The 17800-nt window shown below is 36.9% G+C and overlaps 1 protein-coding gene and 2 pseudogenes across 1 annotated transcript; 1 reads left to right on the top strand and 2 right to left on the bottom strand.

The window, feature by feature from the left end:
• Positions 1-234: 234 nt before the first annotated feature.
• LOC120124328 (heterogeneous nuclear ribonucleoprotein F-like) lies at positions 235-2065 on the bottom strand. The gene is made up of 2 exons (XM_039143032.1): positions 1845-2065; positions 235-1304 (listed from the first exon to the last, which is right to left on the bottom strand). Exons 1-2 carry the CDS (start codon positions 1856-1858, stop codon positions 536-538), a joined length of 783 nt encoding a protein of 260 aa, XP_038998963.1. The 5' UTR covers positions 1859-2065; the 3' UTR covers positions 235-535.
• Positions 2066-5245: 3180 nt separating this feature from the next.
• LOC120124409 lies at positions 5246-11239 on the top strand (annotated as a pseudogene).
• Positions 11232-17800, bottom strand: part of LOC120124358 — a 24982-nt pseudogene continuing 18413 nt past the window's right edge.

The raw sequence follows: 17800 nt of genomic DNA, 5'->3' as shown, positions 1-17800 counted from the left end.
GAACATTAAGATAAGTCGCTTACACATGAACATATCACGTCATAATTCCAACTTATGTAGACATATTTTATCACTGAAAAAATATTGAATAAAAACGAAAATAACTATTTAGACAAAAGTTAAAGACAAAACTTATCTATAAACCAATAAAGCCATGCTCATCAGTCTTGGGACATGTCTTCTTGAAAGGAAGATAAATATGAGGCACACAAGCAAAAAGCAAAATCTTCCCACAATGAGATACGGACGAACATGTTCATACATTATTTTTGCCCAATAAGTATCAGAAAGAATCCCATCAAGAGTACAACACCTCACAAGTTTTGACTAACAAAATGTAAATAATGCTACAACTACCATAGAGCAAAACTATAATCTAATTGACCTAAACTGTCCTGTCCAGACGAAATTCAACTCGTAACCGACAAGTTTCGACAATCCACGATCGAAGACTAGCCATATCAGATAAAAGCCTAAAACACGGTAAGAAGTCATAACAGGTTCAGAATAGCAAATAAGAACATCATCAGAAGTATCATCGTCCTCTGGAAATTGCATCATCCATCTCTTCGGGGAACGACGGGAACAACTCAATATAACGGCTCCCAAGCGTCATCCTATCCTTGGCCATTGCGGCTTTAGAATCTTCTGCATTCGCAAACTCCACGAATGCTTCCCCACTTGGCCTCCCCTCTGAATTCAACACTATATGAATCGCATCCGCAGATAACATGAAATGTTTAAAGAACTCTATTATATCATCCTTTCCAGCAGAAAATGGCAAGCCCCTCAATCTCAATATCCCTGTATGTTCAGCGGGTTCCTTTGCTTCATCACATGATTTGGCCCTCGGGGCATTTCTGCGAGGCGAAACGCCGCGAGCATCAGCCACTTCATTCGCTATTGCCTTATAATATTCCTGTCTCTTGCTTCTGAAAACCTCTACATACCTCCTGCCCATGTTTTGCCTATTCTTCTGAAGTGCGAAATCAACCTGAAGAGGATAACCCAAAACGCAAAAAGCCTCGCCAGTGAACTTGCCGTTTCTATGGACAAACAGGACATCGACTATGTCCAGACCATGGAAGAACTCAACCATATCAACCTCTGTGCAATCGAAGGGAAGACCACGAAGTCGAACAACAGGGAATGGTGGAGGTTGGCTAACATACGGGTATGGAGGAGGAGGGACAGTGTACATAAAGTTTGAACCCGGCGGTTTACCATAGAATGAAGGGCCTTGATCAATGATACGCTGACGTTTTGCACCCATCTCACGCCCATCAGCACCATCAATATATTTACTTCAGTTTCCAAAGATCATGAAGGCAACAGAGAAGACCAGTCAATACTTAAATAGATATTGATAGCAAAGGTAGCTAGAATTCGATGAAAAAACAATGCAATAATGAAGGCACACTTGTGTTTTCAGTGCTTCAAAGAATGATGAAAAATCAAATCATATGACATTAACTTTATGTAAATTCATAGCTAACCATGTACAAGATGATTAATCGATTTGATTAATAATTTAAGATTCAAATACGGAAAAATAAAGGAATCAATTCGATAACTATAATCTTAAACCATTTAAGCTTGAAGCCCATCTTTCTCTCTCTCCTTTTTTCTCTTATTTCATTCTTTCATTGTAACCAAAATTGAGCTATAAGCCCTAAATAACAATCCCAAATGAAAATCAATAGATAAAACGCAAAACTGTAAAATCCATCAATACAGAATAAATAAATTCATCGAGAACAGACTTAAAGAACAAAACCCATAAAAAAATCACAGATAAGAACAAAAAAAACCAAGAAACAGAAAAAGGAGGAAGTGAATTTTACCCTCTGTAGAACATGCTGAAATTTCCCTTTTTTTTATTAAGGAAAACAGAAAAGGGTAAGGAAGAAGAGCCTGGAGATCTGATTTATCCAACAATAAGAAATAAGAAGATGGCGGGAAGGAAAATCAGTAAAGGTGAGACGATTCTAAAAAGTGGAAGTCCCGGACTTCCTGGACTTGAAGTTCCTCCTTTTATGCGATATTTGTCTGCGTTTGTAGGGAAGGAAATAGGAGACGATCAAAACAGGCAGTCCTTCTGGATTTATTAGCCTACTCATATGGGCTTTGTTAACAGGTTTGAATTTGGGCAAAATTGGCTCAATGGGTCAAACGGTTAAAAAAATTAGCCGATTAGGTCATCTTAAAAATTAATTTGAGATCTACGGTAAATATTGTAGTGCAGGAAAAACTCGTCACGCCCACATGACGAGTTTACTCAAATAATATTTTTTTATTTAAACTCATCACGTCGAAGTGATGAGTTTCAATAAAATATATTTTTTTATTAAATTTTATCGCGTCGAAATAACAAATTTCAATAAAACATATATCTTATTAGAACTCGTCACTTCGACATGATAAATTTCAAGTCACTGTAGTAAATACTGTATTTCTTAAAATAAAAAATTGGTGTTTTATTGAGCTAAACAATTAGTCCGCCAACGATATTAAACCAAAATTACCTTGAATTTGTGGTCGTAAATTAAATAATAGTTATTTAATTATGTTATAGGTATGAACTTTGATCCTATCAATAGTCTCCATGGATAAAAGTAGTACTATATTTTCTAAATTTCATGATTTTAAGTAACTTTGTTTGTGAATATGTGTTATCAATGATTAAGGAAAGTTATGAATATATTACGATCGGGGTTTTAAATAGTGGCCAAATAATGATGTCGCGGTCGTTATATCGCGGTAGTGGCGGTGTTCGAAACCATTATTGCGGAAAATAACGGTGTGAAACGGGATCACACCAATAGTGGCGGATCGCGGCCGCAATTTAGCAGATCACGACCAATCGCGGACCGCTATTCTACTATTATTCCGTTATTTTAATTTTTTTAAAACAAGTTTTTTATTAAATAAAACTAGCTCCTTCGAAAAAATTCACGAATGACCGTAATAACATTCGTTGTATCTGCAACCGTGATAAATACGACTCAATTAAAAACGTGACCGCGAACGCTAATTAAAACCCTGACTATGACTGTTTTTAGGTTTTAAATTATCAAATCGATTCTTTTACATTAACATATTCCTATAATTACCTATATCTTAGTTGAATTATGATAAAATTTACTGTCTACGTATTATTATTGTTGGTGTTGATGGTATTTAACCTTCATTTATAACAGTTATAATTTATTTGTATCTTTTATTTTTCAAGTTCCTTGATTAAAATTTCTAATTATTCTCTTATAGTTTTTATTATTCAATGTCTAAATTTTACTTTTTGATAATTTAAAAAATGACCCTTTCAAAAAAAATTAATTTTTAAAATGATAAACTAATCTAATTAATTTACTTTTCGAGGTTATAATTTTTTTAAAAGATACTCTCTCTTCCTTTGGGCCAAAGATCCATCGAAGAAGATTCCCACCTTTTGGCTCCGTGTCCTGAACAGTCGAACCAGATTCAGATTTGGACCTCAAAAACTGTCTGGTTAACCTTCACCTCCCCCTGTGCACAAACAACACTTTCTATTTTCTTCAATTGTGTATCTTCTTTGCCCCTCAATCTTGAGCTACGCCGATCAGCTCATCGGGTTTGAGCTGAGTTCACCAACAATGATGGCGTGGACTTTATCCGTGGTGAGTTCATCAGTGATAGAGTCTCAGACCGGTCCTTGTTTGTGCCTGGAAGCATTGCCATCCGACACCGTCAGCCTGAAAAGAAAGCATGCGGAGGCAAGGCCCGGTTCGGTCGAATTAGGCAGCTCCTTCGTTGATTCATGGCCCAATTGGAGGCTCTCTTCCAAGATGATTTTGAACAAGGCTCGGAGGAAGCAGCGCAAGGACCGTGGACTTGTGGTTGTTGATAATTTGGGAGGGCAGTATGAAGAAACTTATGTTGTATGCTTATACATAAAATGTGATCATGGTCAGATATATAATGAGATTTCAGAAGAGAATTTGGAACTGATGCGCAAGCGATTAACGGAAACTGTGGTTTGGCCCTCCGATGACACAAACCCTGACAAGATCGGCTGAAGGGGATGATGATGCCATGCCATTGCCATGCATTTGGCATTTCTTTTACATTTCGTCTCTTTTGATTTAGCCTCACCTAACCTTTCTGTAGAATCACTGTGTTTGGTCTCAAACAATGTGTTTACTTAAATATAGTTTCCAACTCTGTATACTATGAATTGTGTATACAGATTATAGATATTATCCATGATTTAGCATTGTTTTATTAAAGGAAGGATTTCAACTCATTCAAGGATTAAAAGTTTGAGTTTGAACATGATATCTGCAGAGGAATATATAAATGTTAATTGTCAAACGACTACAAAGTCAAAAGGCTTACACTAAGGGTGCGTTTGGTTCACGGAATGTAAGATTACCAGTGGGAATAAAAGATTACCAGGGAATAGGATTACTGAGAATGTTGTATTTTGTGTTTGGTTGGTTTAGCAGGAATGTAAGATTACTGTGTTTGGTTAAAGGAATAAAAGATTATTTGAATGTATATTTGACCAAATTGTCCTTATTATATATTTGTATAATATTACAAGTTGTAAAATATTTATATATTTTCTTCAAAAAATTAAATTCGTAATATTTATATAATTTTTTTACAAAATTAAAAATATAAAAAAAAAGGTTTAATGAAAGGGTAAAATTTTATTTTAACCCCTGAACTTCATAAAAAATTTAATTATAGACTTTTTTTTGTAAATCTAAAATAATTTAAGGATAAATTTGTAATTTAACTTTCGTAGAATTTTTATTATTTAATGACAGAATAATGATATTTTGAAAAAAAATAAAAATTTAAGGGCATTTTAGTCCAAAACGCCGGTAATGTTACAATACCTAAGGGAAGGGAGGTAATGACATTCCCGGTAATATACCCCAAAAAATCCACTATTGGTAATAAAACATTACCGGGAATGACATTACCGGCCAAACCAAACGGGGGAATGTGGATTCCATTCCCGGGGGAATCCCACATTCCCCCATCCAAACGCCCCCTAAAGTAAACCCCTAGTTTTGATTACAGTAAAGTTCCTAAATTCAACTGTCAGTTATATATATTTTAATGCCATGGACATGGCCGCCATTGTTGACTTGCTTAAAAGCATCGACCTTTTTAAAAGCCTTGTTTTTATTAGGTGAGCAAGTTTCCAGATTTCATCCCTGCAACTCAAACCACTTGTTTCCTACAATTCAATATAATGGCCGGTGAGCTGGTGGGTGGAGCTTTCCTTTCTTCTTTTCTCCAAGTCCTGTTCGATAGAATGGCTTCTCCTGAAGTCATAGACTTCATCAGGGGAGAAAAATTGAACCGCCCATTGTTCCAAAAGCTGGAAGCTACATTGCTGTCGATCAACGCCGTTCTAGACGATGCAGAAGGCAAACAAATAATGAACCACAACGTAAAGAAGTGGCTCAACGAGCTTAAAGACGCCGTATATGATGCAGAGGATCTCCTTGATGAAGTTTCGACCGAAGCTTTGCGCTGGAAGCTCGAAGTTGAACACCAAACCAGCACGACCAAGGTACGTAGGTTGTTCACTTCACTAAACCCATTTCATAAGAGAACTGAATCTAAGCTGGTAGGGATACTGGAGAGAGTTGAGTATCTTGAAAGACAGAAAGATGTTCTTTTTTTTGAGAGAATGGTTAGGGGCTAAATTTAAGAAATTATAAAGTGGTGAATTTAATTGGTATTTTTGGAAGAAATTAAGGATTAAATTGTAAAATTTTAAAGTTTTCAGACCGTTTTATAAAGTACAATAAATTTAGTGGCTAAACCCATGATTTAACCATTTTTCCCAGTTTTCCCTCTCCGATCAACCAACTTTCAACTCCGATCTACTTGCCGTCCGACCTCCGATCAACAAGCCGAAACCACCATCGTGTTCGTTGTCGAGCGAGGAACAAAACCCCTCAAACCTTTCATCATGAATCATCGCCGTTCGTCGTTAATTTCAGTCGGAAGTATTGTCGGTAATAACCCGATTTCAGTTGATTTTTCATCGATTCACGACGATCCGAGCATCCGTTTACGACACCTCTCGCACCATCGTGTTCCTTGCATCGTTCCGAGTCTGCCGATGTCATCCTTGGTCTCCGTCAATGGCGGCGCGTGAGGAGGTGAAGTGGTCAAAGTTTCCGATTCGTTGAAATCGAGCTCTCTGCCGTTCAAAAATTTGAATCGAGCTTTGTAAGTATCTCGAAATCGCTTAAAATAACTTTTAGGAATTTTTCCGGGAATTTAGCATTGTTCACGCACCCCCACGAGGAAGAAAAAATAATTGGTTTTGCTCTTGTTTTGACCGGTCATAACCCGACCCGTTGACCTGACTCATTGACCGTTGACCGATGTTGACCAAAATTTTGACCGACTTTGACCGGGCATTAAACGACCTTTGACTTTGACCGAGTATACCTATCCTGACATTTTTCGACGTTCCAAATCTGATTCCGCAATCCGTTTTTTGAAATTCAGACATGAAGGCCTCAAAATTGGTAGTCAAACCCGTTGACCTTGATTTTGACCGAAAATTCCAAATTTTTGAAAATTCATATTTTGTGCTTTCGACATCCTGAATCCGAAGTCCGTTTCGCCAAATTCAAACCCAGTAAGCTGTTTTTATTTGATTTATCACCCGATTTGATCTGTTTATCGTAATTAAGCTCCATTTTTTTATATAATTTATGTTGATATGTATCTGAGGAATTATTGGAAGTTGAATTGAAGATCATAGGCGTTCGAATGGAATTTTTATGGTCTATCAGTATTGCACGGAAATCGAGATAATACTTTACTACCTCTTTATACTTTATGGAACATATTAATATTGGTAAATACATGAATAAGATAATGTTGGTCACTTTTGTGGAGTTGGTTAATTTATACACTCGATATGAATGTGGTAGAAATTCGGTAACTGAATATGGATCAAATGACTAATATAAGAGATTGAATTTAATAGTAAGATCGGATGAAAAGAAATGATTGAAATACACTGCTGTAAAATGACCAAAATACCCCTGTAATGGAAATGACCCAATAATATCACCAAGCTCAAGAATGATTGGATATCCAAGAGCTCTGAAATGAATGGAAAAAAACTGAACACTAAAATTACCAAAATACCCTTATGGCCTATACTAAGTAAATGTCTTGGATTAATTAAGGAATCCAAATAAGCATAGGTATTGGACTACCTTTAAAAGTTATGGAACACAGCTTAACTGAGCCGATCAACCTTAATGATATGTCAGTACCTAAACGTCATAGATATTACTTGAATGCGTGTTCGTCTACTCAAGTTTAGCTCAATGATAATTTTGGATGCATTCAGCTCAACTCAACTCTAGCTCGTATTCAGTAGTAAGAATTTGATATTTGTTAGACAAATCAACCACGAAGACCAAATTGAATTGAACGGAAGTACAATATGTATCCGAAATTCATAAACGTCTAGATTACCCTGGAAAACCCTAAAATAACTAGAATAGACTTGACTGCTAAATGAATCAAGTAACCTCAAGGACTAAGGATTAAGTGAGTGATTTGGATGAGTCTGGAAACGTTAATGAACATACATGATGTAATGTTCTTATGGATCATGAACTACAAATCAAGCACGTCAGCATTTCATGATATAGTGAAAGCGTGAACATGAAATAAAAACATTGGAAGATTTATTTAGCAATGATTCCGAAGATGATATATGGACTAGAAATTATGGTATTAAAGAGTAAATATCCTGGAAGAACGATGAATTGACCAATCGACAAGCATTAGTTCTGAGAACTATTCATCTAAGAGTTGTCCGATAATCCGATCAATCGACATAGAATATAAATGTCCTGAACCTTCATTTTTTTCCTTATCAGTTTAAGTCACATTCTGAATAACTGATGATTCTATCAGTTATTGAACTCTTCCAATAGTGATTATGAATTCCTATATTCTATCGGTATACTGAAGATCTGTGTTCCTCTACTTGTTAAGATTATCCAATATCTTTGAATACTATCTGTACATTCTGGTGTGTTCCCTACTCACATGAATATTTTACCTGATTTTCGATTTGATTCTGATATGATATATGACATGGATTCTGATATGATATCTGACATGAATTTTGATCTGATACTTGACTTGTATTATGATCTGATACTTGACCTGGATTTTGATATGATACTTGACGTGAATTATGACTTGATTTTTGATATATCCGTTTACGGACGAAACATGTTTTATTTGGGGGGTTAATGTTGGAGGAAGAATACCTGGAGGTTCCTCGGCTGTGTGCTCAGAGCCTTACTTACCGGTTCCTCGGCTGTGTGCTCAGGGCCTACTGGACTTGACGGTGGGTGTATGGTTCTCAGGAACCTACACATTTTAGACTTGACGGATGGGGGTATATATATATATATGTTTTAAAAAGATCTGAAAAGTTACATGATTTTTGGGAGAGAAAATAACCTCAGTGACCAAAAATCTCAGATAATATACGATTTTGACTAACTTTTTTTGGATTTGCGAAAATGACCAACAAAATCGCAATGCGATCTCTAATTCGCATTGCGATCTCCACTATCGCAAATTCGCGTTGCGATAGTTGAAAATCGCGTTGCGATTTTTCAGTTCGCGTTGCTACGCGATTTTCCAGTTCGCGTTGCAATTTTCCAGTTCGCGTTGCGATAGTCTACAGTTGTTGTTGCGATTTTCCAAATTCGTTGCGATAGTCTACAGTTGTCGTTGCGATTTTCCAAATTCGTTGTGATAGTTTAAAAAAAGATTTTGTTTCTTAAGAATTTTCTCTAAAAGGATAGTATCCGCGCGGACGTGTCGAAGACACGTATTACCACGACCCGACCCGACCCGAGACGAGACGAACGGCAGCAACGGCGCGCGAGAGTCCCCCTTGTTCTCTATCACTCAACAAGGAAGTGGGAAAGCTAAGCCTTAAATACCATTCTCAATAGTGTTTCCAATACTATGTGGGATTGAGCATTACCAACACTTATTTCCAATACAATGTGATTATTCAGAAAATAATTAACAATCATGCACCTTAAAACAACTGAATCAACAACCAATTGCATTAGTATTATACGATTAAATATGTCATAATTAAAAGTCAATCTACAATCAATCGCGATTATTGCAATTTTAAGCAAAACATTCAAAAATAATATCACTATTTAAGGTTCAATCCCACATAGTATTGGGAACAAGTGTTGGTAATGCTCAAATCCCACATAGTATTGGAAACACTATTGGGAATGGTATTTAAGGCTTGGCTTTCCCACTTCCTTGTTGAGTGATAGAGAACAAGGGGGACTCTCGCGCGCCGTCGCCGCCGTCCGTCCGTCTCGTCTCGGGTCGTGGTAATACGTGTCTTCGACACGTCCGCGCAGATACTATCTTTTTAGAGAAAATTCTTAAGAAACAAAATCTTTTTTTTAACCATCGCAACGAATTTGGAAAATCGCAACGACAACTGTAGACTTTCGCAACAACTGTAGACTATCGCAACGAATTTGAAAAATCGCAACGACATTGTAGACTATCGCAACGCGAAATGGAAAATCGCAACGCGAAATGCAACGCGAATTTGCGATAGTGGAGATCGCAATGCGAATTAAAGATCGCATTGCAATTTTGTTGGTCATTTTCGCAAATCCAAAAAAAATTGGTCAAAATCGTATATTATCTGAGATTTTTGGTCACTGAGGTTATTTTCTCTTTTTGGGAACACACTAGAAAACCTATTCTGATCTCCTGAACTCAGTCATCCGAAATATTTCTCTGAACTGAAAGCTCATTGTCCGTTATCACCTGAAATATCACTAGGATCTTTGCTCAACATAAAAATCTATAAATGTTCGGAAACAATAAGGAAATATATATTTATCTGTATCTGCACGTTCATCAGTATCATATGGTAGTTCTGTATTACTGAGCTTTCCAAAGCTTACTCTATTACTCATCTTTTCAGGCTAAAAGAATTGTACCAGTGCAACTATCAGCTTCAGTAAGAGAGTTCTTCCGGTGTTGTTTGCAGAGTACGGTACATGTGATTAGGGGGCATGTAATTGTATTTTGATTTATATACGAGTCTGGATATATGTTTTATTTTTAAATAGAGATAACTTTTATTTTGTACTCATAAATGATTTTATGAGTTTACAAGTTTTAAGAAAAGTTTTAAATTTTCCGCTATTTTTACAGTGGGTCGCTCTGGTGGCCCAAATGTGATACCCCGGATCGGATTTAGTTACCCTTATCGGTCTGTGGGGGTTACAGGAGAGATGGTGATAAAGAAGCTATAATGAAGTTGTTGAACATAGATGATTCGAATAATAATGGGATTGGGGTTGTTGCTATAGTTGGCATGGGTGGGATTGGGAAAACAACTCTTCATCAGATTGTTTACAATGAAAGCAAAATGGAGGATTTGTTTAAGCTTGATCTGAAAGTCTGGGTTTGTGTTTTAAAGAATTTTGATGTTTTTCTAGTGACAAGCAATTCTCGAGGGAATTATTTGTTTGAGTTGTGATATTGGGGAACTCAGTTTGCTTCAAGTTAAGCTGGCTGAATGTTTGATGGATAAGAAATTTCTTCTAGTCCTAGACGATTGTGTGGAATGAGAATTATGTCCATTGGGAGGCCTTGAAGAGACCCTTGACCCATGAAGCTCGAGGAAGTAAGATCATTGTCACAACACGGAACAGAAGCGTTGTGTCGATTATGCGCATGGTTCCTTATCGTCTGCAGCAATTGGCAAACGAACAATGCTGGTTTTGCAAATCATGCATTTGGCAGAATGGATTCCAGTAGAGAAGTACAAGACCTAGAAGTCATTGGTAAAGAGATTGTGAAGAAATGCCATAGCCTACCTTTAGTAGCCAAAACAGACGGAGGTCTCCTTCGATCCAAAAGGAATGTCAGCGAATGGCGTAATGTGCTAGAGAGCAACCTGTGGGATTTATCGAATGGCGATGACAACATCGTTCCTGCTTTACTCTTAAGCTACCATTATCTGCCTTCACATCTAAAGAGATGCTTTGCATATTGTGCCATATTCCCCAAGGATTATGATTTCGAGATCGAGAACATGGTCCTATCGTGGATGGCTGAAGGATTACTGTCACAAACAATACGAATTGTAATCAACTCGGAGTATCAAAGCCATAGATATTAAGAAAGAAATTAGGGAAGCAAAATTTGTTTGAAATCTGATGACAACTGAAATGTTGACATCTATAATTTCTGCAGCTTCTTTCCATTTTGGTTTTAGAACATTCAATACAGATATTATCTACCAATTATAATGCCACTTTAAAAGCTTACTACCTGGACATATGTCGAACGGTCAAGAAAAAGCTGAACCAATGGAATCACAATAATTTCATTCATAAAATAGCCTGCACTCAAATTCTGTATTGGTATTGCATCAGCTATATTTGCATCTAATAGTTAAACAAAGTGCCGCACAATTGTTATTGCATCACAAACCTTGATTGATCGAGTGACACTTTTCAAACATACACAAGCTGCAGCACGAACACCAGCATTATGATCAGTTAGCGCATCTGCTACCAAATTCAACACCTATATTATGAGAAAACATCAGAAACTTCAATTTAGTTGAAGATTCACAAAAATAAGAGTATGCAATAAGATTTGATTGTTTGTTAAAAGATTTGTAATCTAGTTTATAACTTTACACTGACCAGTATAGAATAACCATAAAATAGACAAAGAAAACATAAAATTTTTCTGATTGTGAGATGAACCTATTTCTTGGTCACCATAGACACCTCAGGCAGAAATCCAAGATTCCTAGGGAGAATATTTTGTCAAATAGTAGTAACTATTGTTTTGGAACTCAGATGTTTTCTGTTTTCCCAGAAAAGTAGTGACAAGTAATCCACTCACCAAGATTAGAAAGTTCACTCAAGCAACATAAGACTAAAGAACCTTTAGTTTTTCAAGAAGCAAGAGTAGAAATCTGTTACGCGTTTTTGGTTTAGGGATGATGCAAGTGGAGAAAATCTATTTCAATACTAAGAGCAGGTTACCACCAGCTCCATCACCTACCGGTGATAAAGTGCCAATGGCAAAAAAATAGCCAAGGTATGACCTTTTATTGCATGAAACTTTCCACTGAACAATATTTTAGCGACGATGCTAGCGACTTTGTTATTTTGAGTATTTCCTAGAGCCAATTGAATTGAAAAAGATATACTAACTATAATGCATTTGAATCACTCAGAAAATATGTTATTAAAGGGTCTCCTTCATCATGATAAACAAAAAATAAAGAGTTGTTAAATGTTAAGTACTAATTGGATGAAACACTTGGAACATACCTTGCATAGAAATTTAAGAGTTATAATTAGAGATCCGTATGCATAAAAATCATGTTCCAAAGTTATCCCTGATCATTGCATTGTCGGAAGAAAGCATTGACAATGCTCAAAGACCAGTACATGTAAAGTACACTATCAATCTCGTAAATTGAATTATTTAGATACTTGGGAATAACACGAAGCACTTGTGATGAGAACAAGTCCATAAAAATTGGTCCAGAATATGATTTAAAATTAATTTAGTCATGATTGTACAATAAAAGGAGTTCTTGAAACATGTTTTTGGTTTGTTCTGGGTGGATTCTGGTGTATGTTTCTGCAAACGCAAGTGCAGAATTTTCAGAATGTTTGTTATCAATTTCGGTTTGAACATGTTTCTCCTTGTTGAAAAATTCATAAAGCCAAGTTTTTAGCATAAAACGTGTCTTTAAGGTCGCTATAATTTGGTTGATTTGGATTCATTTAAGTGCCAAAAACAGATTTCAAGGAAATGCTAAACATTTTGAATGCCAAAGTGTTTTTGAGAGAATCTTAGCTTTCGTTTGTAAAACAAAACTTGCTAGTAGTTGTTCTTGATCCCTCTTAGAAGAAGGCTTGGGCTTTTGTCACTGTGTGAATACGATTGGAGGCCAAAAACTTGGATGGCCCCAAGTCTTGACTAGGTTTGGTCTATCACAAGATTAAGAAATCTCAATTATGCATGATGCTTTATTACATGGTATTATTATCTTTTGTTTCAATCATGCCAATTATTGTAAGTATGGCCATTGGAGGATTTGGTTTATCTTTTGTTTACGTTCCACTGTGCAATATCATGTGTAAGGTTTTGTTTGTCTAAGCTTACTAATTATTTGAGCATTTAATTGAATCCATCATCTATCCCATTTCTATAAGCATCATCTATCCCACTAAAAATGAGTGAGAGAGAGAAAAACGTAGAGAGAGAGAATTTGAAAGGAAATCCAGTTTCCGATGAGAGTTGGTCGGCTTTTGTCGATAATATCAGTAGGAGGGTTTCTCGACGTACTTTAAGGGATTTATTCTTGGTTCATGGTCCTATTATGAGAGTCTTTATTCCCAAAGAAACTAAAAATACAAAATACAAATTTTCCACCTTTGCTTTTGTTCATTTTAAGAGTGAGGTTGGTCTGAAGAGGGCTGTGGATGATTTGAATGGTGTTGTGATAGACGGAAGGAAGATCACTGTTAGTCCGACTAGATACAAGGATGGGCGTCCAAGGTTAGGGGAGAAGCATATTTATTCAAACAAGGTTTATAGTCAGAATAATACAGAGTCCTCAACGTAAAAAAAAGCAGGAAAGTCCAACAGAAGCATAAGGGACGATATAACTTATAGAGATGCTTTGATGTCACATAGAGATACAATGGGAAAAAAAAGACATGCCTTCCGATGATCACCGTAGGAGGAGTGTCAAGAAAAATATTTTGGAAATGCACATTCCATCAGAAAGTTCAAGTTGGGCGAAGAGGTCCTTAACGGGGATTATCAGACACTCTTTTCAGGTTGAGTATATTCAGAATGCATTAGTTAAGGATGGCTATAATGTCCAAATTGTTAGATGGGGTTATGTTTGGAACTCTTGCGCTATAATTTTTAAAACTCACGAGGAGATGCTGGACATTTGGGAGAACAGGGAAGAGGCTTTTCTACAATGGTTTGATCGAGTGGAACCATTAATGAATGATGAGGGAGTTCCAATGGCTTTCTGTCTGGTGGAATTATTAGGGGTTCCTCTGTTATGCTGGAATGAATCTTTCTTCGAGAAGACATCTGGTAGATGGGGTACAGTGGTTGATATACATGATGCTACAAGGAAAAGAGAAGACCTCACATTGGCAAGAATTTTATTGAGGGTGGCTAGCCCCTTTGATGTTCCAGATGTGATCACTCTTGGATCTTATGGAAGATCTTTCAAAGTTAGTATCAAGGTCGGAACTCGGATCGGCAAACGAATACTCAAGTTCTTTCTTCAGCAATTTTTCGGTGAAAGGTTCTGGTGGGGTTTTTTTTGAAACGATGTCTGAGGAAGAGGATGACAGAATGTGGTCAGATAGTGGGGTAGGTGAAGCAGGTGCAACAGGGAAATATCGTCTGACAGTGGACAATTGGATTGATCAGGGAGTTTTTCCTGGTTCTGGAGGAGTTGGTGATGATATACAGCTATCTAGACTTTCTTTAGAGAAGAAAGACATTAATTGTGGGCTGCCAGAAAGTCAACATGTGGGGAGTATAAAAGTAGGAGAGTTTGCAGGTTTGGGGATTAGAAATTCAAATTTTTCAACTAGTGGATCTCAAGCCCAATCTGAGGATTCTGGCCAGTCTGGGTCCAAAGGAATTACAGTTTTTCCTTCTGGGCCAGCATTTAAAATAAATAAGTTTGGGGAAATGGTTCATAATCCAGATTTAAAAGAGAAAGGCAGAAAAAAGAATGATGTTTTGGAAAAGAGCCCAATGGAAGTGCAGTTGGTTAATTCTGAGATAGAAGTAGAAAAAGAAAAATTATTGCCGGTTGAATTAGTTTACTCTGATTCAGGGAATAATTCAAGGGGGAGACAGCTACACCGATCCAGCAGTCAGATTAAATCAAAGAGTGATGTGTTAGAAACTAGAAGCATGGGCAGGTGTAAAAGGGTCTACAGACGGTCGAAGGAAAGGAGATATTGGCATGGGGATTTACTGAAGTTAACGTCTGTAGCTGATGGGGTCAGAGTTAGTCAGGGAAAAATTTATTCGGTTTTTAGTGCTAATAAACATCTTTGTTTACCACCAGTTTTGATTGCAAATGGGAGCAAAGTTTCTAATTTTGACAGTAGCACAGTGGATGGGAGTGAGGAGAGGGAGATTGATGGCTATTTTTCAGAAAGAGACTGTTTAAGATTCAAATCTGGCTTGTTAATTAGAAGGACAAAAAGGAATTTGTTACAGGATGCCCTTGAACAAGTTAGCATTGATACAACCTCCTCTTCAGACTTCTCGGTTTTAATGGAAAAAGCTCTAGCTACTTGGCAGGTGAGTGAGCTTCTGGGGGTGTCTTTTAAGGAAGGGAAAGACGCATTTATGGAGAAAATCATGGCTTTAGAGAAAAGTTTGAATGGAGTTAATTAAGGTGATACTGGTAGAGGTTTTCAGTTTGCATTTTTCTCTTTTATGATGAAGTCAAAGTTAGTAATTTGTTCATGGAATGTTAGGGGTTTAGGGAAAAAAGAAAAAAAGAGGGCTGTTCAGAATTTAGTTTCTAGTATATATCCCACTTTTCTTTGGTTGCAAGAAACCAATTCAAAGAAAATCCATAGGTCTTTTTTCAGAAGAAGTGGGATCAATAATCTAAAGGGTGTTTTAGAATCTCCTTCGATCGGATTATCAGGGGGTTTATTGTGCTGTTGGGACGACAATATTTTTGAGCTGGAAAAACAGTATGTTTGCAGGAGATTTATTGCAATTTTTGGTAAATATCGGGATAATAATTTCAGCTGCGGTTTCATCAATGTTCATGGACCGTCAGTGGAGGAGGATAAACCTAGTTTCTTTGAAGAATTGAGCATGTTCCTTAGGGGGCAGAATTATCCTCTGTGTGTGGGAGGGGATTTTAACGTTTATTTACAAGAAGAAGAGAAGGTGGGCAGAGGTCATAGAAGTTCTATGGAGATATTTAGTCAGTTTATCCTTCAAACTGGTCTAATTGATCTTCCTATGAATGGGGGTAGGTTCACTTGGTGCAATAACCAAGATAATCCCACTTTTGTAAGATTGGATCGATTTTTGGTCGACAGTCAGTTCTTGGTTTCGTTTCCGGATATTGTTCAGTGATTACTCCCTAGGTCTCTATCGGATCATAATACAATAGTTCTTGTGAATAAAGGTGTTGAGTGGGGTCAAAAACCGTTCAGACTATTCAACTATTTGATGGAGGAGGAGGGTTTTGAGGATCTGGTTAGATCATCAATTCAAAACTGCAATGAAACTCATAAAAAGGCTGGGGTGTTCAGTTTACTAAGAAGTACAAAATATGCAATTAAAAAGTGGGCTGGGAGGAGAAGTCAGTATCCAGCAGCCATGATTTCTGAATTAGAGAAGAAAATTCAGCAGTTAGAAGTTGATATTCAGCAACAGTAAGGTGTTATTGACAGTGGAGTTTTAGCAGAATTGAAATCTCACAGAGCAAAATTATGGAATCTTTATAAAATTCAAGAGCAGATTTTGTTTCACTACTCTAGATCGAAGTGGATAGAGGAGGGGAATCGCAATACTAAATATTTTCAGACGTGTGCTACAGTCAGGAAGAAGAGGAATGCTCTGGTTTCTCTTAAATTTAGGGGTGATTCAGTTGAGGACCCGACAGCTATTAAGGCCTTAGTAAAAGATTATTTCTTTAAGATTTACAATGAGCGTTCTACATTAGAAACTGATGATATAAGGTTGGATTTTTCCAGGATTACTGTGGAGCAGAGTCGGTTATTAGAAAAGGAATTTTCTGAGGAGGAAGTTTGGGGAACTTTGAAGTCATGTGACATCAACAAGGCTCCGGGGCCTGATGGTTTAAATCTGGGATTTTTCAAAAGGTTTTGGCAGGTCCTTAAGAAAGATATTATGAGATTCTTTCATAATTTCTACTTGGGGAAGGAATGGGAACATGGAATAAACCATACTTTTATCACTCTCATTCCAAAGAACTCTAACACTGGTGGCCTAGATGATTTTAGACCTATTAGCTTAGTTGGTGGGCTATACAAGATCTTGTCTAAATGTCTATCGAGGAGACTTAGGAGCTGTATATCAGATTTAATCAGCCTTTCTCAATTCGTTTTTATCACCGGTCGATAAATTTTGGATTGCTCCTTAATAGCTAATGAAGGGATCGATTTTTGGAGGAAGAATGGATTAAAGGGCCGTGTTTTCAAAGTTGACTTCAAGAAGGCTTATGATACAATCGATTGGCCTATTTTGTTCAAAGTAATGAGGAAAATGGGCTTTGGTAATACATGGGGAGGTTGGATTTCGACATCACAACAGCTACTGTTTCAGTATTGGTGAATGGGGTTCATACTGAGGAATTTCCAATGGCTAAGGGTCTTCGCCAAGGTCTGGTCATTAGCAGGGAGGAGGGAAATTTTAATTTAACTCATCTTCAATTTGCTGACGATCTCATTATATTTTGTGGTGCATCGAAAAAGTAGATTTTGAATGTGAAAAGGGTGCTCCGAGTGTTTGAAATTATGTCTGGTCTTCAGTTAAATTTGAAGGTGTAAATTATTTGGGATTAACTCGAATGAAGAGGAAATTAAGGATTGGGCAGCTGCGATTGGATGTTCGGTGGGCAATTTTCCTTCAGAGTATTTGGGACTTCCCCTTGGAGCACACAAAAATTCTA

This window comes from Hibiscus syriacus, unplaced genomic scaffold (assembly GCF_006381635.1).
Source record: "Hibiscus syriacus cultivar Baekdansim isolate YM2019G1 unplaced genomic scaffold, ASM638163v2 tig00110418_pilon, whole genome shotgun sequence".
NCBI lineage: Eukaryota > Viridiplantae > Streptophyta > Magnoliopsida > Malvales > Malvaceae > Hibiscus > Hibiscus syriacus.
The sequence above is the reverse complement of the archived record's forward strand: the minus strand, read 5'-3'. Positions and strand labels throughout refer to the sequence as shown.